The 26,260-nt window shown below is 43.3% G+C and overlaps 1 protein-coding gene across 6 annotated transcripts in view; it reads left to right on the forward strand.

Annotated features, from left to right (window-relative positions):
• The first annotated feature begins 12,646 nt into the window (after positions 1–12,646).
• The window catches only part of TMPO (thymopoietin), a 45,274-nt gene continuing 31,660 nt past the window's right edge, over positions 12,647–26,260 (forward strand). For 2 of the 6 annotated variants that reach the window (XM_024199850.3, XM_024199851.3), the window contains exon 1: positions 12,648–13,137. In XM_024199850.3, the coding sequence (XP_024055618.1) occupies positions 12,892–13,137 (246 nt within the window). In that variant the 5' untranslated portion in view covers positions 12,648–12,891. Of the gene's footprint in view, positions 13,138–26,260 lie in introns of all 6 variants that reach the window. The other 4 variants (XM_024199854.3, XM_024199857.3, XM_024199849.3 and 1 more) reach the window with 3 other exon arrangements.

The raw sequence follows: 26,260 nt of genomic DNA on the forward strand, positions 1-26,260 counted from the left end.
ATTGAAGTTTTTTTTGGTTCTTTAACCACCTGCCCTGCATTACGCCCGCTGCCTCCCAGTCCTCCGCCCTGATCTGCTCACTGCCATTAGCGGTGCTATGGGCGGGGACACAGCTACAAAACGGGGAGCGTCCCAGAGCAGGAGACCCGGCTTTCAGCATTTCTGTGACAAGAAACTGGGGAGAAGGATTTTTTGTTTTTCAATAAAACGAAACCTCAAAACCCCCATTTCCTTTCCCCGTCTCACATCAATCACAGTTCGCAGCCTATCTCGCATTCACGCACCTCCTGCTGGGGGACCCAAGCGCGCGTTAGTGAGGAGTGAACAGTTCAAAGAAGATTTGAGTGTGAGAAAGAGGTTATTCACCTTGTGCAGTAGAAGTGTCTCCCTATGGGTGCTGGGTGCTCCACTCTAGGTGTCTGCGACTGCGTGCACCAATCTGAGGTGCATGGATACACCTACAGTGGAGCACCCATAGAGACACAACTCGAAGAAGAAGGGGGTTGGACTAAATGACCTCCTGAGGTCCCTTCCAACCCTGATATTCTGTATTCTATGAAAAGGTTACTCACCTGGCACAGTAACAATGGTTTTTTGAGGTGTGTCCCCCTATGAGTGCTCCACTGTAGGTGTAGCCACATCCTGGGCCCTCAGATTGGGGATGCAAAGACACCTAGGCCTGGTCTACACTACCCCCCCACTTCGGACTAAGGTACGCAAATTCAGCTACGTTAATAACGTAGCTGAATTCGAAGTACCTTAGTCCGAACTTACCGCGGGTCCAGACGCGGCAGGAAGGCTCCCCCGTCGATGCCGCGTACTCCGCTCGCCGAGATGGAGTGCCGGCGTCGACGGCGAGCACTTCTGGGATCGATCCCAGAACATCGATTGCCTGCCGCCGGACCCTACGGTAAGTGTAGACATACCCCTAGAGTGCAGCAGCCATAGGGACACTAGCTGAGGAAGAATCACTATTTCCTGGTAAAATTACATTTTCCGGAGAAGGGCTGTTTTGGCAGGCCACGTCTCAGCCACCACTTAAGCATGGTTTGGTTTGGTTTGGTTAGCTGGCTTTGTCCATTAAAATTATGAATGGTACCTGAATACTGTGAACTGCAAAAATAATAACTTTGAGGCACTGACCTTGTAAACGTATGGAGCAAAGAATACTCCTTGGGCGTCCAAGCCTGGAGATGTATCCAGCCTCTCCGGTATCTTAAAGGTTTTGCCTGACAATAAATAAAAATTGTTCTGACCAAATCGTGATGCCGTGCAGTTATTATACTGCAGAATATACTCATCCATGAGTAAGGCTATGATTTAGTCCTGGGTATTTTTAGTAAAAGTCATGGACAGGTCATGGGCAATAAACAAAAATTCACAGCCCGTGACCTGTCCATGGCTTGTACTATATCCCTGATTAAATCTTGGGGGAGGGGACCACTACTGGGAGGAGGTGGGGCAGGTCTGGGGAGGCTGCTGCTGCGGGGAGCTGCTGGGGACCTCTGAGCAGTGGCTGCTGCAGCCACCCTGGGACCAATGCTGGGGGCCACCAACAGTGGCTGCTGCCGAGTGTCGTCAACAGCGGCTTCTCCAGCCACCCTGGGACTGCTGCTGGGGACCACTGACAGCGGCTGCTGACCCCCCCCCAGGACCGCTTCTCAGGTAGTCCCTGGGGCCACCCGAGCAGTGGCTGGTGTGTCTGGCCCTGGGGCCACTCCACAGCGGCTGGTGCGGCTGGCTTCAGGGATGCCCGAGTGGCTGGCTGTGGAGCTGCTTCAGCAGCGGCCGGTGTGGCTGACCCCAGGGCAACCTGAACAGCTGGCCCTGTAGCCAGTTGCTTGGGCAGCCCTGGGGTCAGCCACACTGGCCGTCACAGAGGTTGCAGAAAGTCACGGAATCCGTGACCTCCGTGACAAACACGGAGCCCTATCCTTGAGCCCCAAAATAAATTGTCTTCGGTCTATGAGTCAACATTCTGATTTTACATTATTTCTACAGTTTTTACTTTTTATCCAGAAGGAAGAAAACTTTCCTGGGACTGATTATTATGTGAAAAGAAAACGAAATGTACATACATGATTGAGTCATTTAAATTCCTGGATTTAAAAGTGTCTCTTTATATGTTTAGTATGAAAATAGAATCCTACAGCGAAACACTGCAAGTTGACTGACCACTTTTCACTTATCAATACTTTAAAACATATCTAACAGCTGACAGTCTGATACTAGTTAATTGTATACTCTTTCAGGTTTTATGCATCAGATTGGCCAAATCATAGAGTTAATTTGTTTTCTAAATCAATTAGAATGGAAGAGCATAGTTATTTAAGTGGCACTTCAGTGCATAGTTATTTAAGTGGCAATTCTTCAACAAAAAAAACTTCAAAAACAGACTCCAACGTGAAGCTGCAGAACTGGAATTAATTTGCAAACTGGATACCATCAGATTAGGTCTGAATAAAGACTGGGAGTGGTTGGGTCATTACAAAACCTAAACTTAATTTCCCCAATACTCATTTCTCCTTACTGTTACTCACACCTTCTTGTCAACTGTCTGTAATGGGCCACTCTCTTACCACTTCTAAAGTTATTTTTCCTCCCTTGGTATCCTGCTGTTAATTGATTTATCTTGTTAGACTGACCTCACACTTGGTAAAGCGACCCCCATCCTTTCATGTATTTATACCTGCTCCTGTGTTTTTCACTTCATGCATCCGATGAAGTGGGTTCTAGCCCACGAAAGCTTATTTCCAAATAAATTTGTTAGTCTCTAAGGTGTCACAAGGACTCCTCGTTGTTTATGCTTAACCAAACACATGAGTTCATCACTATTTAGCTTCAATGGAACTACTTGTGCTTAAGAAAAAGTGCTTAGCTGACTCAGGGCCATAGTGAATGATTATTGCTGCACTAACATAATAGTAAAGATCCCATCAGATAAAATTGTTATTATTTCTTTATTTATAGAGTGTATGAGAGTGGTTTTTTACTTACTCCTTGTGCCAAAGATTTTACCATTTAAATTAGATAAATATTATATAAAGACACCAGTATGCACAAATGAAAGTGAGGAGATATTCTCAAGAAAGAGCTAGCAGGGTAGGTAAAAAGAGTGATTTTTGTTTTCAATTTGTAAAGGGATTTGTTTGTAAGAAGAGAGGAAGGGAGCTTCGCACACAGGAAGCAGGAGGTTGTTTCAACTTCAGAAAGTGGCATAAAAGAAGAAGGGAAGCAAAGACAAAGGGAGTTTTAAGGGCTGGGCGTGGGGGGGAGGCGTAAATGAGAGCAAATATGTAGGAAGGGAACTGTGTTGTAAAGAGTCTTGAAGATGAACAAAAGAAGATTGAATTTGGAGTGAAAGGAGAAAGTCAACAAAGGCATTTCAGGCATTGATAACATTAGAGGGGTGTGACAGGCAGATGATTTCAAAGCAGCCTTTGGACAGATTGGAGTGGGAGATGCCAAAGGCAAGAAGTCCATGGAGGAGAAAGTTACAGTAGCCAAGACATGAGATGATCAAGACAAGAACTAAGATTTTAGCAACTGGGATAGAAAGGATAGCATTTAATGAAGTTATAAAGGAGGAAATTACAAGATTTGGTGACAGCCTGGATGTTGAGGAAGGAGAAAGAGGTGTCAAAAATAAGAATAAGGTTTCAGGCTTAGGGCATGGCTACACTGGAAACTTCAAAGCGCTGTCGCGGGAGTGCGAATGTGGTCGGAGAGAGCTCTCCCAGTGCTCCTGGTAATCCACCTCCACAAGCCTCCCAGTGCTCAGAGCCTGTCTACACTAGCGCTTTAAAGCGCTCAGACTTGCTGTGCTCAGGGGGGGTGATTTTTCACCCCCCTGAACCAGCAAGTTAGAGCGCTATAAAATGTAAGTGTAGACAAGCCCTTAGGTACAGAGAAAATTGTTTGGTACCATTTAAACAATGACAGAAAAGAATGAGAAAGAGGTTTGGGTGAGTTTTAGATCTACATCAGTCAGGTGGTATCATAGAAATTAAGTTACTGAAATTAGCAATGTTCTATGTGTCTTGCTTTGAAAATAATTCTCTTTTCTTCTCCTAAACATTAAAGACCTGGGAATCTACTCCAGAACATAAAGAGGAAAATCAAATTAGGTGCATATTCTGCTAGAAGCTTCCCATCAACATCAGTCCTGAGAAAGTCCTTCTGTTTCATCTTCCAAGCATGTTGTCTCTGTCAGTGAAAAGGAGATGGATATAGGGAACAGCCAAATCGGCATGTATCCCTCTAACACCCTCCTGATAGCTTAGGGCTTGTGTACACTGGCAATTAACAGCGCTGCAACTTTCTCACTCAGGGGTGTGAAAAAAGACCCTCCTGAGCGCAGCAAGTTGCAGTGCTGTAAAGCGCCAGTATAAACAGTGCCCCTCATTGAGGTGGTTTTTTTAGAGCGCTAGGAGGGCTCTCTCTCAGCACTGCACCGCGATCACACAAGGCACATTAAAGTGCTGCTGCTGCAAGCATTATTATCTTCTGCTAGGTGCCCTCCATTACATGTACTGGAGAGTCATTCACTGGCTATTACAGGGGTTACATTTTCAGGGGGTTGCAAGTTTTTCAAAGAGATTGACGTTTTAACAACACAGCATTATATTATGTCATTGGCTTGGGTTGTTCCATATGAGTTTATACGTCTCATTGTGGTACAAGAAAATTTGGGGAGCGGCCTTTTTATAGTTGATTGTTGGCAAAGGCAGTATAATTTTAAAAATGTGATTGTAAGTGCATCTGCCCGGAGGCAGAGACAACTGGCATGCTTCTTAAATCTAAAAAAAAAATAGATTAAATCTATCTAAATCTGTCAACCAAATTGTCTGCCTTCTTCATGCCAGTGAGACCCTTCTTTACAAATTCAGACTTTTGACTTTCCCTAGGCTTCTAAGCTTTTATCTGGATTAGACTAATAGTCATGGAAAGTCTATCGAGCTTTGTGTTCCCTTTAACAATACAATAGATTCTCTCTCCAAAAGAACCATGTCTAAAAAGCTATCTGTCTATATCTCTCACTGCTGTTCCTAGGGTTGCCAGGTGTCTGGTTTTTGACCAGAACACCCGGTCGAAAAGGGACCTGGTGGCTCCGGTCAGCATTGCTGACCAGGCTGTTAGAAGTACCCCAAGCGCCGGCTCTGCAGCTCCCATTCGCCGGGAACTGTGGCCAATGGGAGCTGCCGGGGTGGCGCATGCAGATGGGGCAGCGCGCAGAGCTGCCTGGCTGTGCTTCCGCGTACGAGCCGGAGGGGGGACATGCTGCTGCTTCCGGGAGCTGCCTGAGGTAAGAACCACCCAGAGCCTGCACCCCTGCCCCCTTCCACACCCCAAACCCCTGCCCCACCCTGGACCCCAAATCCCTCATTCCCGGCCCCACACCAGAGCCCGCACCCCCAGCCAGAGCCCTCACCCCCCCCTGCACCCAATCCCCTGCTCCAGCCCAGAGCCCCCTCCTGCACCCTGAATCCCTCATTTCTCGCCCTACCCTGGAAACCGTACCCCCAGCCCAGAGCCATACCCCCTCCCACACTCCAACCACGTGCCTCAGCCCATAGTCCCCTCCCATACTCCAAACCCCTCAGCTCCACCCCCCCCCAGCCTGAACCCCCTCCTGCACCCCAAACCTCTCATCCCTGGCCCCACCCCAGAGCCTGCATCCTCAGCCGGAGCCCTCACCCTCTCCCGCATCCCAACCCACTGCCTCAGCCTAGAGCTCCCTCCTGTACCCTGAACTCATTTCTGGCCCCACCCTGAAGCCCTCACCCCCAGCCGGAGCCCTCACCCCCTCCTGCACCCTAACCCCCTGCCCCAGTCCAGTGAAAATGAGCTAGTGAGGATGTGGAGAGTGAGCGACAGAGGGAAGGGGGATGGAGTGAGAGGGGGCAGGGCCTTGAAGAATGGTTGGGGCGGGGCTTTGGAAATGAGCAGGGCAGGGCAAGGGTGTTCAGTTTTGTGTGAGTAGAAAGTTGGCAACCCTAGCTGTACCTTGTCATGGCCATGTAAAGGCACATTCAGTCCAAGGGATACATACTTCTGTAGCTAACATGCAGTCAGTTGACATCTGGAGGGCCTACTCTCCTTCAAAAGGTTATGAGAAACTCACACTGAAGTGGGAGAATGGGGTCCCAGGAACTTTATAAGGTGGCCACACACAACTCTTTTGAAAACATTTACAAAGGATTATTGCTTGGACTCAGCCCCATGGCAAAAATCAAGGTTGGCCTATTTGCATTAGCTTTAGATTCTCCAAGAATGGAGACATCCCACAGCATATGTTGTATCTTTGAAGAAGAGATAATTGTGTGCTTGTAATTGTTGTTCTCTGAAGATATACTGCCATTTAGAACAGAGCCCTTACACTCACCTCTTCTGAGGTTAGGGGTCTGTAATTCTGTTATTCTTCCCCAAATTTCATAACATTAAAACTCTTGCTTATATAGGAACTGTTGCTTGGGAACACTTATGGTGACTATATCCCCCTGCTGTAGCCAACAGCTTTGGAACATTAAACTAAAGAAGTTTCTGTCTGCTCTTGTGCTGGGAACACACACTTGAATGGTGATCGAGTACAGTGTTTCTCAACCTTTTTGATATCAGGGACTGGCTTGCTGCCTTCCTAAACTGTCAGGGAGATCTCAGGGACCGTCACTAGTCTACAGACCAGTTGTTGAGAAACACTGAAATTCTAGTACACATGTACATCTTCACAAAACAATTATAGATAATCTTTTTTATAAAATAGTATATGGAATGAATTTGCAAACATTTATGAAAGTGAGAGATGACTAGGACTAGTTGGAGGTTGGCATAGTGTGAGCAAGTCCTCTGAACTAACTGATACTAGTCCATAGCTTCTCTGGAACGGAAACTGCGTGTTGTGCCAAACTACAAGGTAGCTATGATGTAGACAAACATCCCCTAGGAAATAAGGTGAAACCACAAAGCACATGTCACTTGTGACCAGATCTAAACATGTGTCCTAAGAATGGAGGGGTTAGTGTATTATAGCTATCAACCTGAAAAGCTTATTGTATACATTTTTGTTGTTATATTAATATGGAGAAAAATATTTCTCTAAGCTGGAAAAAAAAATCTAAGAAATGACCCTTTAAGCTTACAATAGTAGTTTTATGGATGGTGACTAGAATTTCTGAGTTATTGTTTGTATATTATCAAGTTTAAACTCACATCTGGAAATGATTCAGCATGGAAAACTATAAAGTAACCATTTTTTACATAATTTCGAACTGTCAGTTCACTCAAAGTAGGAACTGATACTTCTATTTTCAGTCCTCATTCACTTAGGGCTGTGTCTGTCAAAATGCCAGTAGCAAAAAGTTTAAAATATTAATACAATTCAGTTGTGATTTTTTTTCCATACGAGTAAATCATCATTTGGGAATTTTTATGCTTGAGTAAAACAGATTAGGCAAATTCAGCCATGGAATAACTCTGTTTTAATTAATGGAGTTACACCAGAGATGAATTTGGCCCACTACAGTGAGATATGTTTCTTTCATATGACTTTGCAAATTCAAGTTCAAGTGTATTAAAAAATGAACCTTCTGATGAGAAAACTAGAATTATGTACAAGTAATTTTTTCATTTTCCCTCTTTCATTCACTCAAGAACATGGAAAAGCAATGTGATTTAACTAAGTATAATTACAGTGTACAATTATGATTAGGCAACTGTTTCTCTTATTTATAATAGCAATTCCCACCTTCTGTTGCAGACTTAGTAAATACCTTTATTTTCTTTGCCAAACTTTGTCATGCACCTGGATTAAATTAAAATTCAATTTATGTTTTCTAAAGTTGTGTTTTAGATAAAGGGATTTCCATTTTAATATCTAAATCTTATAAATCAAGGTGGGTTTTTTTAAAATCACATTCTTAAAATTTAAATTTGAAGCTCCCTGTTAAATGCTTTTCTCATCAGTAAGACATGGTGGGTGAGGTAATATCTTTTATTGGACCAACTTCTGTTGGTGAGACAGACAAGCTTTCTATTTTATACAGAGCTCTTCTGCGTTTATTGTTATTTTTACTTTGCACTTAGAGTTAAATATGAAAAAATACCTTTAAAATTTCTAACAGATTAAATCATCATCCAAAAATCTCCATTGGAAATGCATTCTGAATCATCTTTTAATACACAAACTTAGAAAGTAAAAATCTTACATTACAATGCAACATAAAATGTACTTTTTGTTTTTATTCACAATGCTATATAGAACAAGGGTCATCAATAAAGCAGAGGAAGCTCCCACTAAACTCAAGATTTGAGATTATTCAAAAGCTAGTCAGCCTCGGCTCCTCGCATCAAAGAAAAGTCTTTGACTGGAAATCTCTTCTCACTTTCTGGAAAGCTGAGGAATTCCGGTAATTTGGAAGGGTCCTGTACAGAAAGTATTTTTGGCTTCTGCTTTCAACATATTTCACATTTTTAGGCAGGCTTACAGTAATTTTTCAGCAGTTGAAAATGGACACAATCTCACACTTGTATCCCTCTCTTCTGTTTTCCTCTTCTCATTAGCATATGTCTTGACAATAAGTAAAATACAACTACCTGTCTCTCAGGTAGAGACAGTGGAGAATGTGATTATTACTGATTCAGCCCTTGAAAAACAGAACTCACTGATAGATACAAATTTAGCCTTAATTTCAAATAACGTAATGCTTCACAAAAGGTGTCACCAGCCAATAGCTTTGCATTCAATACTCTACTAGGATACAAGTTAGCTAATAAACCATACTGGCAGTTTTTTCCTATAAAAACATTGGAAGCAGGGGTCCATTTGGGCTGGCTTGTAGTGACTTGGTATGTTTTTCTAGCTACTGTCTGTTACTCCAGAATCTAAGCTCTCATTTAAAAAAAATAAGGGCCAGATCCTCAGGTGGACCTGATCTTTAATCCCAGAAGTAGCCACAGGCCTTCAAGGCCTCCAGTATAAAATATAATAGAAGCAGGAGATTCTGGACATATCACCTACTACTCTTTCCCTATCCCTGGCATGCCTCTAAACACCCATTACACCTAGGAGATGTAGAGCTGGCTATACCATCTTCATGCCACCCAGGGATTCCCCTGTACAAGGTGCACCTCAGGGGCCAAGAATCTGGCCCTAAGGACTTGTCTACATGAGGAAGTTTTACTGGTATGCATTAGAATGTGATTTAAAGTGCCATAGTTATACCTGTATAACACCCCATGTGGACACTCTTATTGCAGTAGAAGAGTACCCTTTTCCAATTTAGCTTATATTGCCTTCTAAGTAGTTTAAGCTAAACCAATAAAGCCACTCTTATCCCAGAATAAAAGGCATGTCTACAGGCACTACAGCAGCACAGAAGTTTTTCCTTTGAGATAGGTAATCCACCTACCCGAGCAGCAGAGGAATTTTTCTATCAGTCTAGATGTCTACACTGGTGGTTAAATTGACTTAAATATGGCACTCAGGGGTCTGAATTTTTCACACCCCTGAGTGATGTGTCTAGGTCGATCTAAATTTTAAGTGTAAAGCAGGGATGAGTCCCTACGTGGGGGAATTATACCAGTATAACTATAGTGGTTTAACCATACTGGTATAATTATACCAATATAACTGGTATAATTATAGTGTACTAGTCTACACTTAAAAATTAGGTCAACATAGCAACATTATTCAGTGGTGTGAAAAGTCTACGTTTCTTTTGACATAGTTACCATAATTTGGGGAGGTGGTGTTCCTACACCAATGGAAAAAAACAATGTCCTGTCGGTGTAAGCTGCATCTATGCTATGGGGTAATGCCAGAGTAGCTACTGTCTCTGAGGCATAGATATACCTTGGAAAAAAATCTTTTGTGCAGGCAATCCCTTAGCCTCTAGTTCATATGGTTGGGGAAATAACCTTCGAATTGTAAATTGAGTGTAAACCAATGCAGTGATGTCTATCATAGTCTATGTCTACACTGCCACTGCAGTTCCCGGGTATGAATAGCAATGCACACCAAAGTGTTGCGCTGTAACTCCCCTGTGTGAATGCTGTGGGCGTGAACTAGACAGGTCCTAGTGCGCAATAATGTAGTGCTCTTCATCCACATGGAGGAGTTACAATACAGCACTGTGGTGCTCACTGCTGTTCACAGCCCCATAGTCCAAACTGTGGAGCAGTGTAGACAAGACCTGAGTCTGCAGATAGTCTGTAATAATAGCCTTGAGAGGTGTGAAGTTTGCTTATTGACCACAATACTATGTTAACATGGAAGTATAACAATTACAAGTGTCAACATTTTTAACTATTTCACTGTTGGAGGAAGCACACACAGAAAAGAGAGAACCAATCATATTATGAAAATATGCACAGTCTACTATGAGAAGCAGCTTAATCCTGCTAAGGGGCAGCAGGGGAACCCTAACTAGAGATCTTAAATACATAAATCATGTTATTGTCTGCACAGACTTTCAACAGTATCAATGGCACTTTTTGTAAGATTAAGGGGTTTTCACTGATGGCTTTGATCAACATTTTCCAAAGACGATTCTCTCCTTGCAAGCTTTTAAGTCTGTGGTTCTCAAACTTTTGTACTGGTGACCCCTTTCACATAGCAAGCATTTGAGTGCGACCCCCCCCCCTTATAAATTAAAAACACTTTTTTATATATCTACCACCATTATATATGCTGGAGGGAGGGAAAGCAGGGTTTGTGGTGGAGGCTGACAGCTCACGACCCCCCCGTGTAATAACCTTGTGACCCCGAGGGGTCCCGACCCCCAGTTTGAGAACCCCTGTTTTAAGTAGTGTAACTCTGTTGACATCAGTTGAATTATTCCTGGTTTACACTAGTGTGTAAGACCAGAACTAGCTTTCCGACACAGCTTTTGTGCAGTATGCTGTTTTGCTCTGCTGCTGCCTTCTTATCTCAGAGTTAGATGTAAGTCAATAGTGCTGTGTTTATGTATGCTTGCAGTTTTTGAAGCACTTTGAGGTTGTTCTGGATGAAAGATAGTATTTACATTTTAAATTATTAATTTTAAATTGGGGCAGGGATTCTATTTTTCTTAAGCATTTCCAAGAACCCACTATGTGCTATCGAACCCGTATGAACCTTGGGTGTGGTTTAATAAAGCATAGACTATCTGATTTGTTTCATACAAAGATGGAAATGGATGACAGTGGTCAATATATCTTTGTTTTAGAAATACTTGCTTAAAGTGCTGTCAATAAGGAAAAACAGTCTCCATCCACAATTCAAATTAATTCTCTTACAAACTGAGCTGAAAATGTACTTAATACTGTAATCCTACTTGCCCTGTGACACTCTTTCTTCAATAGATGTGAACTTATTAAGAATGAAGGCACATAATCATAGTTCATTAATGGTTATTTGCACTGCAAGGTAACTGAAGTTCCCAAGCTAACTTCAGCATTGATTTCATCTGGCACAACACTGATTCACCAATGGCAGAAAATCTGTTCGGGGGTGGAGCTGTGATGGTGTATGGGGCAGTCAAAACTCCTTCTGTAAAGGGAGCCCTTAGCTGGTCAGCCCTGCCCCCGAAATAGCTGTTTGTATGTGGGGAGGAATCATGAACAGTTTCTGATTCAGAAATCTATACACAGAGGTTTCTAAGGAGCCTCAACTGCAATTTAAAACTGACTGCTCTGGGGAACCCCAGAGGAAGATTGGGGGCATAAAAATTGCCTGTCGCCTTGGGAATGAATCCACCAGAGTGCAGCAGCCCTCACTAGTTCTGGAAAGTGCAATTTTGGAAAAAGCTGTAAAAAAATCTAATTTAATTTTCACCACAGGCAGCCGCCCCTAGCCCAGGCTGTGGCCCCACCCTCATTCCCTTGAAGCCAGTGGGGTCTGATATAGGGCCAGCTGCATGGAGCTCAGGGTTCACTGCCCCAGGGACCTTACAATCTAAGGTCCCAATCCTGCAACCTATTCCCCATGGGCATGCTCCTGCGCAAGTTGTGGTATTGGGACTCGAGTAATGGGCAATGTCCCTTTCAAACTTTGCAATACACTAGAAGGGATTTCTTTCTTTACTTTTTATATACCATTCACAGCTTTTAATGGCAAGGGCAATGTCTTGGCTGGATTTTATCTCCTCCGCCCGAGGCCCCGAGCAGTGCCCAGATCAAAGATGTTTCCTGAAGAATCCAGGAAGGCCAGGCCCGCGTGTGAGGAGGCACTTCACAATGCCTCTGAAAGTGACAGTTTTGAAAAGCAAAGGACACACATGGGACAAGCGGTGCTGTGTAGGGCTGATCGCGCCACTGGGGCTGGCTTCAGACGACCTGCCGCGGGCCCACGCGACCAATGGGAAACCTCACGCCGGGCTCTAGGAGGTTCTTCAATGTCTCACTGAAACACCGGCAGCAAAACCCTCTGTGCTCCTCTCCCAGAGAGCGACTACAGAAGAGTCGGGCAATTCCTCCCCAGCCAGAGGGTCTCGCCCCTGCCCTTCCGCAGCTACAAAGACCTCAACCTCCTCTTTGTATGGGCGGGGGCTTAGCGGCGGCGGGAGCTCCTCTCCTGGGGGAGGCGTCTGGGCCGTGGCACCTCCCCGCCTGGGGGAGGGAGACGGCATAACGCCAGCGCCTCTCCCGCCTGAGCCGAATTTAAACTGCGTTACTACTCTTCGCGCAAAGCACTAATGCTGGTCGAGCCCTTGCGCCGCTCCCCACTCAAGCCCGCAGCCAATAGCAGCCCAACTTCGTGACTCTCCCGGCCAATCCGGACACGCTTTATTGGAGGTCGGCGAAGCTCTGGCTGAGCGCGCCGCGAGTTGTTGAGTTCATTGCGCTGGGCAGGGGAGGCGATTCCCCCTCCCCCCTTTGTTGGTGTCTCTCCCGGGAGGGCGGCAGAGGCCGGCGATGCCTGAGTTCCTGGCGGACCCGTCGGTGCTGACCAAGGAGAAGCTGAAGAGTGAGCTGATCGCCAACAATGTGAGCCTGCCGGGCGGCGAGCAGCGCAAGGACGTGTATGTGCAGCTCTACCTGCAGCACCTCACCGCCCGCAACGCGCCCGCCGCGCTCGCCCAGCCCGACTTCTCCAGCGACGAGGAGAGGGAGCCCACCCCGCTCGGCGCCAGAAGCAGAGGAGGAGCCGCCCCCGGCCGGGTAGGAGACCATCCCCCTGCCGCTCGGGTGACCCCAGCGCTGCAGTACAAAGGGCTGGGACGGACACTGATCACCGCTCGTGCTCCCGCTCCTCAGCCCTTCCCTTCCCGCGCATGCAGACCCGTTCCCGGGGAGCTGGCCGTAGTCAGGCGGCGTGCGGAGCGCGCCCTGGCGGCCCCGGCCTGTCTGCGGAGGTTTAACTCGGTTTAGGAGAGAGCTCGGTGCTTTCCCCTCACCCAGAGTTCCTGGCGGCCCCCGCGTGGGGCAACAGCGGCTCTCGGTGGCCGATACGAGCTCCTCGGCGCAGACCTCTTCCCCCGGGGGGTCTTCACTCGGCGGGGCGCTCGGGTCTCTGCCCCGTGCTCTGGGAGAGGGGCGCTCTGCCATAGGGATTTCCTTTCCTAGTAACTTCAAACTAGAGCGTACTCCGTTGTCTGGCACAGCCTACTTCGCCCTGCAGCTCGGGGGCTCTCTGAGTGTCGGCTGCCAGCGCAAGGAGCATCTGCGGGACTAAGATGTTTGGCTAGGCTGGTAGATCGAGGTGTCTTGTTGATGCCTCTGTAAACTTTAGTAGTGAAGTTGCTGGATGGCAAATCATCTGAAGAATGCTTATTTATAATATGCAGAATAAAATAATATGGTAATAAGATCTTTCGTGTTTATAGCATGCCAGGTTCTTATGCTGTAACTCAAGTTGGCTAAAGAAGTTGGGGGGGTGTGTGTGTGGTATTTAAAAAGAAATGGAATTAAGTAAGTTACTAATCTTTAGACCAATTTGCCCATGACTTGAATGTCCTGAAACAAACTTCATCAAAGGAAGAGAGAGTCAGGCTTCTATCCACAAGACTGTCTTTGTGATCTAAACAAACCTACAGCTCTCCTACAGAGTTTCAGTTGCATTGAAATAACTCAGACAAGTGTGAACGTTTCTGTTCACATTGGTGGATTGTTACTAAGTCTATTTTCTTTTCTTTCTTTTTGAAGGAAAAAAAATACTTAATGATTTGATCTAAGGAATGCTTTAAGTGTGACTGTACTTACCTGTATCTGAGTGGATATGCTATAGGGAAGTGCCTTGTTCAGTGCACGTGTTTGGGTAACAACCAACAATCTAAGAAAGCCGGTTCAACCCCCCAAATATGCGTGCAAGGAGAAAGTGGGGTGATGGACATGCAGGCCTTGCCTATACTGGGTAAACTTTATTTAAACATTATTTGAGAGGAAATAATTTTGCTTGTAATCTAAAATACATCCAAATACCATGGGGATGGGCCTCATATAAAAGACTTGTAATAAATAATCATTGCTAGGTTGAGTTTTGAGTTGTAATTCTTTTGATGTTTATAGTCCAGGTGACTAAAATCCTGTACCTTTTAAAGGTGACTTGTGAAAGGGGAAATGAGAGAGTGTCCAGAAGAAATCTGTCTTCTTCTTCTTCTTTTTTAACACTAGAAATTCAGACAAATAGTATAGTGAGTACACTAGTACAGCTTGGGTCAAGAACTGAAAGCGGAGCAATTGAAAGAGGAAGGGATTTTTATGTCAGACTATTAAACTTATTTTTTGTTCTAATGCTGAAGTCAAATGCCTGAGTAGAAGCTGAGAGGCTGTCTTTCTTTAAAGCTTACTGTTTCTTCCTTCAAGAAAATTTCCCGCAAAATCAGGGAAAGCCGGATTTGACGTGCTTCACAATTCTGAGGCACCAAAAAATACCCAGCAGGAAAATATCAAATGTAGACAGATTTTTTTTGGACCTCTCTTGTACATCATAAGGAAACAAAAATGCAGTATAAACCCAATTTTTAAAAAATCCTTTGCAGGTGACCTTTTAAAACAACATTCTAAACTGAACACACAGATCCAATACTTTTCCTAAAAGACCAAAAAACCCCACACTGCTGCCGTGACTACAGTGAAGAATATTATTACATGGGTTATGTAACAGTTGCAAGAACAATAAACTAAAGGTTTATTTTGTGTCTGATAGTGAAGTACTTTTAGCATAAAAATTACAATAAATTATCTTACTGGGAGCTTGTTCCAGTTTGAAAATGGTACAGTTGGTTGTGGCTTACATAGTGGTATTGACACCTCAGTGCTTGGTAACTGATATAGCATGCTAATCTTTCCTTATTTTGGAGTGGGGAGCTATTTAAGTAATAGTCTCCTGCTGTTGGGGATTCGTCATGGAGATGACTGAAATATTAACTGTCTAGAGATAAATAATTGTAGTTTGGCAATCCAAAAAATTTTTGCTTTTTAATAGCATTGGTTAAAAATTAACATCTTAGGGCCATGCAGCCTTACTAACATAGTTGCAGAACATAGAGCCCTAATATTAACTCAATAACTTGAGCTCTGTTTAGCCATAAGGGGCAGACTAAGTGTGTGGAAGCCTTCTGCTGTATTCCCTGTTCGAACTTCAATACAAGACTTCAGTTCATAGTTAACATAGTGAGTTTCTGGATCTCTAATGTGCTCTGGGTGCAGGAGTTGCTCTCAAGGATTTTGGTTTGTGTATGATCAGTCAGGTGTGCCTATTCACTTTCTCTTAATACAAGAAGGGGGGGGGCACAAAGTGGAAAGGCAACAAACTTAAAATATGTAGGAAAAAGAGAACTGTCAACTAATGATGGCTGGTTGAGCAGCACTTGAGAATGTAGATTTAAAAAAAAAATCTTCAAGGATTTACAATATCAAGCTGTGAATACAGTTAACTTATCTGTGATCTCATTACACTCCTCCTCTGCCCCTTTCCCCTCATACTGTTGCATTTTGTTTCAAATTAATCTTGGTGTTTGGGGCAGGGATTTTTTTCTTTTCACAGGCAGCCATGTAAGCACTGCTTGTTAAGGTTCAGCATTACCCATGATCAGACCACTTTTTCATTTGCTTATAACTTTGCTTAACTTTAATCAGCTGGGCTGAAATTTTTCATGCTGGATATCTGCCTCAGGCTGAGAGCAAGGAAACTGTGTCCTGTGTTCTCAGTGAACCTTCCCTAACTTCTGGGCTCAGGCAGTTTGGTGGAAGAAACTGTGTGATTCTAATGCAAAGGGGACAAGAGGGAGGCCTGCCTGAGGGTTGGGAGGGGAGTAGACTGAGACGAAGAGCCTGGAGGATTTTGGGAAAAGACTGGGAACCATTGGAGTGGAGGTTAGAGAGTTCTACGAAGAGTCAGGGTATGGGGGGAGAACTGAGACCGATTGAACAAAGACTAGGACAAGGAGCTTGGGGAGTGGGCACACTTAGGGCTAGTCTACACTGGAAGTGTTAAAGTGCTGCCGCGGCAGCGCTTTAACATGCCTTGTGTGGTCACTCCCAGCACTCTTAAAAAAACCACCTCAACGAGGGGCGCGGCTCCCAGCACTGGGTCACTGTTTACACTGGTGCTTTACAACTGCTCCGCTCAGGAGGTTGTTTTTTAACACCCCTGAGCGAGAAAGTTGCAGCGCTGTTAATTACCAGTGTAGACAAGACCTGAGATTGTGAGCTGGTGGGGAAGGGGAATGTAGGTGGGTAGGAGGGTGTGACTGTAGATTGAGGGGGAGAGGCATGCACAGGATAGATCAGGGGCGGGCAAACTTTTTGGCCTGAGGGTCACATCTGGGAATAGAAATTGTATGACAGACCATGAATGCTCACAAAATTGAGGTTGGGCTGCGAGAGGGGGTGAGGGCTCCGGTTGGGGAGGTGGTCTCTGGGGTGGGGCTGAGGTTGAGGAGTTTGGGGTCTAGGAGGGTGCTCTGGCTGGGTTTGGAGGGCAGGAGAGGGATCAGGGCTGGGGAAGGGGTTCGGGTTCAGGTTCTGGCTGGGGATGTGGGGCTGGGGATGAGGAGTTTGGGGTGCAGGACGGTGCTCTGGGGTGGAATTGAGGGGTTTGTAGAGCGGGAGAGGGATCAGGGCAGGGGGTTGGGGTGTGGGGAAAGGCTCAGGGGTGCTGTCTCTAAGTGCCGCTTACCTCAAGCAGCTCCCAGAAGCAGTGGCATGTCCCTTCTCCAGCTCCTACACAGACGTGCAGCCAGGTGGCTCTGCATGCTGCTCCATCTGCAGGCACCGCACCTGCAGCTCCCATTGGAGGAGCGGGCCATGCTGTGACTTCCAGGAGCCGTGTGGAGTGGCCCCCGACTTAGCAAATTTTTTAAATACTTGTTCAGTGTATGGCCCCATGGCTTATGGCACACTACTCAAACCCTGCTTCTGAAGACAGAACTATTAATTTCCTTATGGGGTTATCACTATAGTATCTGAGAACTTCATTAAACTTGAAGTTCTCTGATATTTTCACAATGCACTGTGTGGTGAGGAAGTTATTATCCCCATTTTACAGATGCAAAACTGAGGCACAAAGACTAGCACAAAAGTATCCACTAACTTTGGGTGCTCAATTTGTGATGTATAGATCCTTATTTTTGATTCCAGAGCAACTAGCATTATATAAAGAACGAGGAGTACTTGTGGCACCTTAGAGACTAACAGATTTATTTGAATATAAGCCCACTTCGGGGCTCTAAGGTGCCACAAGTACCTAGTCTGTATCAGCAAAAAGAACAACACGGCTACCACTCTGAAACCTAGCGTTATATAGTACACCTCTACCCCGATATAACCGACCCGATATAACACGAATGCGGATATAATGCGGTAAAGCAGTGCTCGGGGGGTGGGAGGGCTGCGCACTCCGGTGGATCAAAGCAAGTTCGATATAATGCTGTTTCACCTATAACGCGGTAAGATTTTTTGGCTCCCGAGAACAGCGTTATATCGAGATAGAGGTGTACTTCATTTGCAAGTGCTCAGCACTTGGGCAAGTCAGACACCCAGAAAATGAACCTCTAACTAGTGACCATCTAAGAAAAGTTTTAAATGACTTGCTTAGCCTCATGTAGGAATTCTCCAGCGGAGTCAGGGATAGAATCCAGGTCTCCAGGGTAGTATTCAGCTCCCTTATCTGTGAGGTCATAGTTTCTCTTCCTGCAGTCCCCTGCCTCATTGACTATACACTTCAGCAGTAAATGAAGCAGGGGCCCTCCAGGCAAGTTTCTGATTCATCTCCAGAGCAGGATCATTCCTTACACTGAATAAAGCAGAGGGACAATATAATTGCTATTTCTCACCTCTATATATTGATTTATTTAAAAACATTTTTGCTGTTAACAAGCATGTTACCTCTGGACACACACATCCACCGTTTGAGAACTGCAAAGCTAAGCATCTGTGATGGTATCTTGTAGACTGAGCACTGAGTCCCATTAGGTAAATAGAAAGATTAACCTAAATCTATACAGAAGCATGTGGAACCCCATAAAATTAGATCCCTAATCCATGAACTATTGGAACTCATTTACAAAACTTTTCTTAAACCTTACATGACTCTATTGTCTTGTATTATAGAATTTATAATCCCTATTCCATGATGAGATACCTTTGAGCTATAATAGTTTTAATTAAGATACATCTTTAGATAAAATGCTTTTTGAGGAAAAACTTATAAAAAAAAATCCGATTTTTAAATCAAAAATCCAATTTAAGTTTTAAAAAAAAATCATTGATTTTTATCCACCCTGACAAACGATAAGTAATGGCAAGGAAATAATTACACCAAGTGCAAATGTAACCTAGAATAATCATTGCTGCAAGGTATTTGAGATCAAGAGCTTAGTCACACTCCATAAAGGATTAGACACTTTTGGATAAAAACATCCTAGTTACATTAAACAATAAATATAGGAGGAATACAAATTCACATGCTTCATAGACCACCCCTCAGTGGTTGTCTCATCATATATTAACATTTTTTGTATTAATAATTCCCAGTGTACATAGTTTCACTTTTGGCAGCAGACATGTGGTGTTGGCAAGACTTGTATTAAGAAAGCCCTGTTCTGAGTAGTAGTAAAGATGCCTGAGCCTTGTCACTACCAGTAGTGGAGCTGCACCTGTTTGGGATTAAGGCTTTAGAAAATCCTAGTGTAAATGCAGTGTAACTGTCCTCATTTTAGGAAGAAACCTCCTCTTATTAGCAGGTTATTTCATAGTTGTCCAAATGATTTCTGGCCCCTTTCATTAAAGCATGTGGTACCAGCTACGGTTGAAGACAAGCCATTGGAGTAGTAGAACAACTGATCTGACCTAATACAACAGATCTTAACTCTTGGCAAAATTCTTCTAGTCATTTTATTTTCAACAAGGGTCCTGGTAACCAGCAATCTCAGTGTTGGATCTTTTCTCAGCAGCAAAGGTGGGGGTGGGACAACATGCAGAACTGAATTTTTCTCTCTTCCATTCTTTCACCCTCCCCACCCCAATCTTAGTGAGACTAGCTGATAAGGCTTCAAATTGAGCAGCGACAGATCCTTCAAAAACCTGAAGAGAGAGTGCAAGTCATAAGCTGTAACTTGTTTATAGTGTGCGTGTAAGGCTAAGACAACACTCTTAGGAAAAAATATGTGGAACCACCATTGATTTTAATTGCTTGTTGGGACATTTAGGGCCCAATTCTCCAGTCTGTCAAGTTCCAGATCCTTTGCACAAATAGCTAACGAACATGTGATGGGGCCTTGCCGCTAAGGGTAGAGACTTCCACTTCTTACTTATGGAAGATTGGTAAGAAGTGGATTTTCACTGTGTGTACACTTGCTCCTAAAGCCAAAGATTTGCTTTACTATTATGTTATTGCAATATTGTATACACTTACTAGGTTATAAAAATTCTACAGTTCATATATAATCTAATGTCAAAGGTCTCTTTGAATGTAAAAACGGCATCTTGTAACACAGCACATCTTGTACCTGTGCGTCTAAGAATCGATGCCATACTTTGTCAAGTTTAATAATAGCTGTGACATAATAGCTTTGTGTTTGCACAGATAAAGTCAGTCCACACTACTTTAGGAGAGGTAGTATTTCTCTCTTCCGCCCCGCCCCCCCCCCAAAAAAATGGAATACAACTTGCTGCTTGGGACCTTCAGCGCATCTGTCTCCCTCTTTATGAAATAAAAATAACATATTACCTGCAAACAACTGATTTTTCTCTCCACCTGTTAAATAGTTCCTTGACAGTCTATTTTTAGTGCTCTATAATATATGTGAGGGCCCCCCTGCTTGTATTTCTGGTATCGCTCTGGAAAGGGTGATGGAGTCAGTATGATCAGATGTTGGATTGTGTTTCTTCTAAATATACAGTAATCCGAGGAATAGTAGCTGCACTGAGTGGTAAAATTCCTGTCAGGATCGCAGTGAAAGGCTAAGCTTATCTGTTTTAGTATGCGCTACTAAGGATGTAACCAATTCTGTGGATTGTGATAAACGTTATGCTCCTATATTTAGTCCATTAATACAAGCTGATAATGTATAGTGAACACTAGTGTTGTACATCTGTCTAGAGCTAGAAAGACTGATTGTTTTGACATGTGAAGTGGAAACACTCCTCTTAAACTGTGGTATTTGTAAGCTATCACTTATTTATATTGCAATATAGTCTAGAGACCTCAGTCAGGTGTCAGGTCCCCATCATGATAGGTCCTATAGAAGAATACAAGAGAAACCTTGTCCTTAGCTAAGAAGCAATTCTGTGGTGTGGATCTGAAATATTACGTAGTTGTATGTGTTGGTCATGAGTCCATGCAACCAGATAGCAACACACACAGTGGCTCAAATAACTCTCTCCTTTCTTCCTCCTCTCCATTCGATGGAAGTTGGTAATGTGTTTTTGTTGTTGTTGTTGTTGTTTTTTCCTATAAATCTCTAATTTAAGAAATGAGAATTTTTTTTTTTTATCCATTCGAAGGTCTAAGATAAGCTTGGATGAAAAGCCTTCAGATATGCATTCTAACTTCAGAAAGGGAACATCTACATTCATGCACTCTGTAAGTTAGTAAAATATTAAAAAATAAATAAAATTCTAAAACATGTTTGAAATTATTTAGTAGACCTCTGCTAACCAAGCTGCTGTGTCAGGATTTATGTATAGTTATATGCGCTGAAAACAAAGTGCTTCAACTTTAACAACAAATACTTAATTAGCCCTGCTATGAGCAAAATTCTTTGTAATCCAAAAGAACCTGAAGGAACTAATCTGGAGTAGTTACCTACCTTATCTCCCAGTGCCACAGGAAATTCTAAACTCCAGTGATACAGAGCTAGAGATAATCATTGATCCTATCCAGCTCTTTAACATTTTCTGGATCTACAAGAAAGTCTGCGTATAACTGTAACTCATTTATCAGGGTGGATTTGATTTAAATCACTAGTCAGGAAGACGCTATTTAATCATGGATTTCTACATAAAAGTGCATTCTTGGTTGTTATAAACTTAACACGTATTCTTTACAACTCAGAGATCGATGTAGGTTTCATTTTTAAAAGGTACACTCTATATATTTTTTTTTTTTTTTAAGTGATGTTCCTTAAATCATTTTCAATGCAGCTTCCTCCTGAGAAGGAACACTTCTCATGATGTTTCATTTGGGCAACCAGGTCTTGCATTTCTTTGTTGCACTGTTTGCATTTTGCACCCATGCCTGTCTTACCCACAGGTAGAGGAACTTCATTAAAATATTCCCAAACTGGGTCTCTTTTACAGCCTGCTGCCATTATAGGTTTTCCCTTCTAGTGGGTGAATGATATGGTACATCTCAAATCAATGAAGGCTATACTCAGAAAGACCTCAAGACTTCTGGAATATGCTGCTCAAACACTTTCACTTTTGTTTGTCCCTCCCTTCTCACATTTATCTCCAGACTTCTTCTCCTTGTCCAGATCTATTCCGGCCCCCCAACAGTCTTCTATTCATTGAACGTTTTGAAACTTTGCACTTTTAGAGAGAGGTAAGGGATAGACTCTGTGTACACGAATTTGTAGAGGTACAATAGGGTTGAGGTCTGTTATTTCTCACCTCTTTCTCTCATTTTATTTTAATTTATTTTAATTGATTTATTTATTTAAAAACATTTTTGCTGTTAACCAGCATGTTATCTCTGCAGACACAAATCCACAGTTTGAGAACTACAAAACTAAGCATCTCTGATGGTATCTTGTAGAATGAGCACTGAGTCCCATTGGGTTGATAAATTATTTAGGTTAATCTTTCTATATAGAAGCCCCTGGAGCCCCATAAAACTGGGTCCCTAATCCATGAACTACTGGAACTCGTTTACAAAACTTTTCTTAAACATTACATGAATATCTTGTCTCATACTATAGAATTAGAATTTATAATCCCTATTCCATGATGAGATATCTTTGAGCTATAATGTATCATCAAGAAGCATTTTATAAAAAAAAAAATATTTTTTAAAAAATCGTTGATTTGTTTCCACCCTGCTGTTTATATTCTTATTACTAACAATGGTGGAGCTGCATCAGTCATAGGGAATCTACTAGATTTACATACCAAAAAAATCCTACTTGGTAGACCAGGACTTTGTGTGAACTTGACAAAACACTGTTTTGACTGCAATCAATTAACCATAGTTTTAAAACTATATAAGCCAAGTATAGATGGGACTTAGTTTATATCTACACAATAATTTGGTTTATAAATAACACTATATTAAACACTAACAAAGGATCAGGTGGGAATTCTAGTCTAACCCCATTTCAAGTACTCACTTTCACCTTTCTCCTCTTTGAGCCCTAATGCTGTTGACTTAGCCTTACAGAAGAAAATTCAAGGAGTGGTAGGTTTGAGCAAAACAGTCAGCTGTTTACATTAGTATGGATAAAATACTCTTATTAATGTTGGTTTTTGTATTTACATAATGCAGGTGTTTGAATTCTTAAACTTCAGACACATCTACCTCTCAGTGAAGAATAGTCCCGCCACTAAACTTTGGGAAATGAAGCTTAACTTTTGAAGTTATGCACAGTGGGTAACTTCACTTTCTAGTCTAGGTGTACATGTCGGGGGGGGGGGGGGGGAGGGCGGGGGATGGGGCCCTTGAAAAGTTTTTCTGACCGCTGTTAGCCAGAAGGCTAAGCCTACTAGCAAGGGTGGAAACATGCCTGTGCCACAACTCCTCTCCCTTCCATCATCCCCAACCCATGTCCCAGGCAATGTAAAGGAATTAAAACCAGTATGTGCTGTTACATGCTGCATTGAACTACAGTGTGGTCAATCAACTATTCTCTTAAATGTATTACTACTAGGGCTGGCCAAATGTCAGGGGGGAATTATGAATATATTTGAATTTCACTGGTATTAATATCTCATTTGGTTGTTAATATTTGCCCAGCTGTAGGATTGGTCAAATAACCCAATGTAATAATTGAAGTGTGACAAATACTGAAACTTTATCTAATATATGAGTAATGTTCAAACCTAATTAAGGCTGTCAAACAATTAAAAACACACTTGTGAGATTAAAAAAATAGTCACAATTAATTTCACTGTTAAACAATAATAGAATTTCATCATTTCAAGAAAGACGTGGAGAAATTGGAGAGGGTCCAGAGAAGAGCAACAAGAATGATTAAAGGTCTTGAGAACATGACCCATGAAGGAAGGCTGAAAGAATTGGGTTTGTTTAGTTTGGAAAAGAGAAGACTGAGAGGGGACATGATAGCAGTTTTCAGGTATCTAAAAGGGTGTCAGGAGGAGGAGGGAGAAAACTTGTTCACCTTAGCCTCTAAGGATAGAACAAGAAGCAATGGGCTTAAACTGCAGCAAGGGAGGTTTAGGTTGGACATTCGGAAACAGTTCCTAACTGTCAGGGTGGTTAAACACTGGAATAAATTGCCTAGGGAGGTTGTGGAATCTCCATCTCTGGAGATATTTAAGAGTGGGGTTTTTTTTGTTTTTTGTTTTTTTTTAAATGGAGATATCCAATCTCCTAGAACTGGAAGGGACCTTGAAAGGTCATTGAGTCCAGGCCCCTGCCTTCACTAGCAGGACCAAGTACTGATTTTTGCCCCAGATCCCTAAGTGGCCCCCTCAGGGATTGAATTTACAACCCTGGGTTTAGCAGGCCAGTGTTCAAACCACTGAGCTATCCCTCTCCCCCTAAGGGTTAGATAAATGTCTGTCAGGGATGGGCTAGACAGTATTTGGTCCTGCCATGAGGGCAGGGGACTGGACTCAATGACCTCTCGAGGTCCCTTCCAGTCCTAGAATCTATGAATACCAATTAAAATTCAGCTTGGAAGCATGTCCTCTGGAATGGAAGCATGACGGAGCATGTGAATATTTAGCATATCTGGCATGTAAATATCTTGCGGCACTGGATACAAGAATGCTTGTTCTCTCTTTCAGGTAATATTGTAAATAAGAAGTGGGCAGCATTTAGGGATGCAAATATCAGTTAACAGTTAAACTATTACAATGATATTGTTTAACCAGTAAACTGTTAACCGAGGTTGCTTCCGCGGGCCAGGGCAGCAGTGGCTTGGGTCCTGATGGGGCTATGGTCCCACCAGCGGGGCTGGGGTGCAGTCGGCTTGCCGCCGTGGTTAGCAGTTAAGGTCTGGTTAACAGTAAGCCTAATGCTTACCAGTTAATGCTACTCGGGATGTAAACACTTATCTCCCATAAATAAATAACTTGTTCAGCTAATTGCTAAGATAAACAAGAAGTAGGACCGAGTGGACTTGTGGGTTCTAAAGTTTTACATAGTTTTGTTTTTGAGTGCAGTTATGTTTTTAAAAAAAAAAAAAAAAAATTGAAAATGTAGAGAAACAACCAAAAATATTTTATAATAAATTTAAATTGGTGTTCTGTTACAGTAGAACCTCCGAGTTACGGACACCTCGGGAATGGAGCTTGTCCATAACTCTGAAATGTTCCTAACTGTGAACAAAGTGCAGTTTGGGCTCCAGATCCAGCAACTGATACCCTGGGCCAGGCTTCAGCAGCAGCTGAGCTCCCTACTCAGCTCTGACATGAGTTTGCAAGCTTGTGAAAACAGCATGACCCCCTCCCAGGGGAGTGGGGTGAGAGGAGCGCATGCCCCTCCTGCCGGAGGGGGAGGGGGTGAAAGCAGTGCAGACCCCAGCACTGCTTCTGCTCTGCTGGCTGGCTCCTGCTGCCTTGAGCTGGCAGCCCTAGCACATGACAGGCAGCCCCGATGTGCCTACATTTAACATGCAATAATACAGGCACAGTATGGTATTTGTGGGTTTCTTGTTTTTTTTTTTTTTTGTTTTGTTTTGTTTTTTTGGTCTGTGCTGCTGTTTGATTACTTATGGTTTTACTTGTTGTCCAGTAGACTGGTCAGTAACAGTGCAATTAAAACTGCAATTAATTGCAACTATTTTTTTTAATCTAGTTAATCTGTTTTGCATTTATCACTTGAGTTAAACTGCAATTAATTGACATCCCTAAACCTAATTTTTCTTGCTTCTTTCTCTTCCTGCCATATTCTACTTTTTTTTTCTCTCCCTTGCCAATCATAATCATGGCATATCTATCTCCTGAGCTGCTATCAGTCTATTTTCTTTCTCTGTGTTCAGCTTCCTATCATTTCCCCACTTCTCTCCCAAAAACACCTCTGTAGTAGTTTTCTTTAACTTGTCAGTCTCCTTTGCCCACCCCAATCCCATCTGTGCACCTATTCCTTGGGCTTGGAGATCTTACACCTGGTTTTCATAGAACTGGGCCTACTAGCAGCATGCCACAGAGCAGTGGTTCTCAACCAGGGGACCCATGAGCAAGTTTCAGGGGGTCTGCCAAGCAGGGCTGGCATTAGACTTGCTGGGGCCAGGGCAGAAAGCCAAAGCCCCACTACATGGGGCTGAAGCCTGGGGCCCCGAGGCTGAAGCCTAAGTAACTTAGCTTTGCGGGGCCCCTTGTGGCATGGGGCCCTGGGCAATTGTCCTGCTTGCTACCCTCCCCTAATACCAGTCTTGGCTTTTATATGCAGAAAAACAGTTGTGGCACGGCTGTGGAGTTTTTATAGCCTGTTGGCGGGGAGAGGGGCAGAAAGAAAAAGGTTGAGAACCCCTGCCATAAAGTCTATAGCCTTGAAATTCACTCTCTTGCTTCAGAACTATGACCCAGAATCCCAGCTCCCCCCCCCCCCCCCTTTTTTTTTTTTTTTTTTAAGGCTTCTAGCATTGATGGTTGCAGAGTAGGGCTATCAATTGATTGCAGTTAACTCACACGATTAACTCAAAAAAAAAAAAAAAAA

Source organism: Terrapene carolina, unplaced genomic scaffold (assembly GCF_002925995.2).
Source record: "Terrapene carolina triunguis isolate 2854851 unplaced genomic scaffold, T_m_triunguis-2.0 Scaffold68, whole genome shotgun sequence".
NCBI classification, from domain to species: domain Eukaryota; kingdom Metazoa; phylum Chordata; order Testudines; family Emydidae; genus Terrapene; species Terrapene triunguis.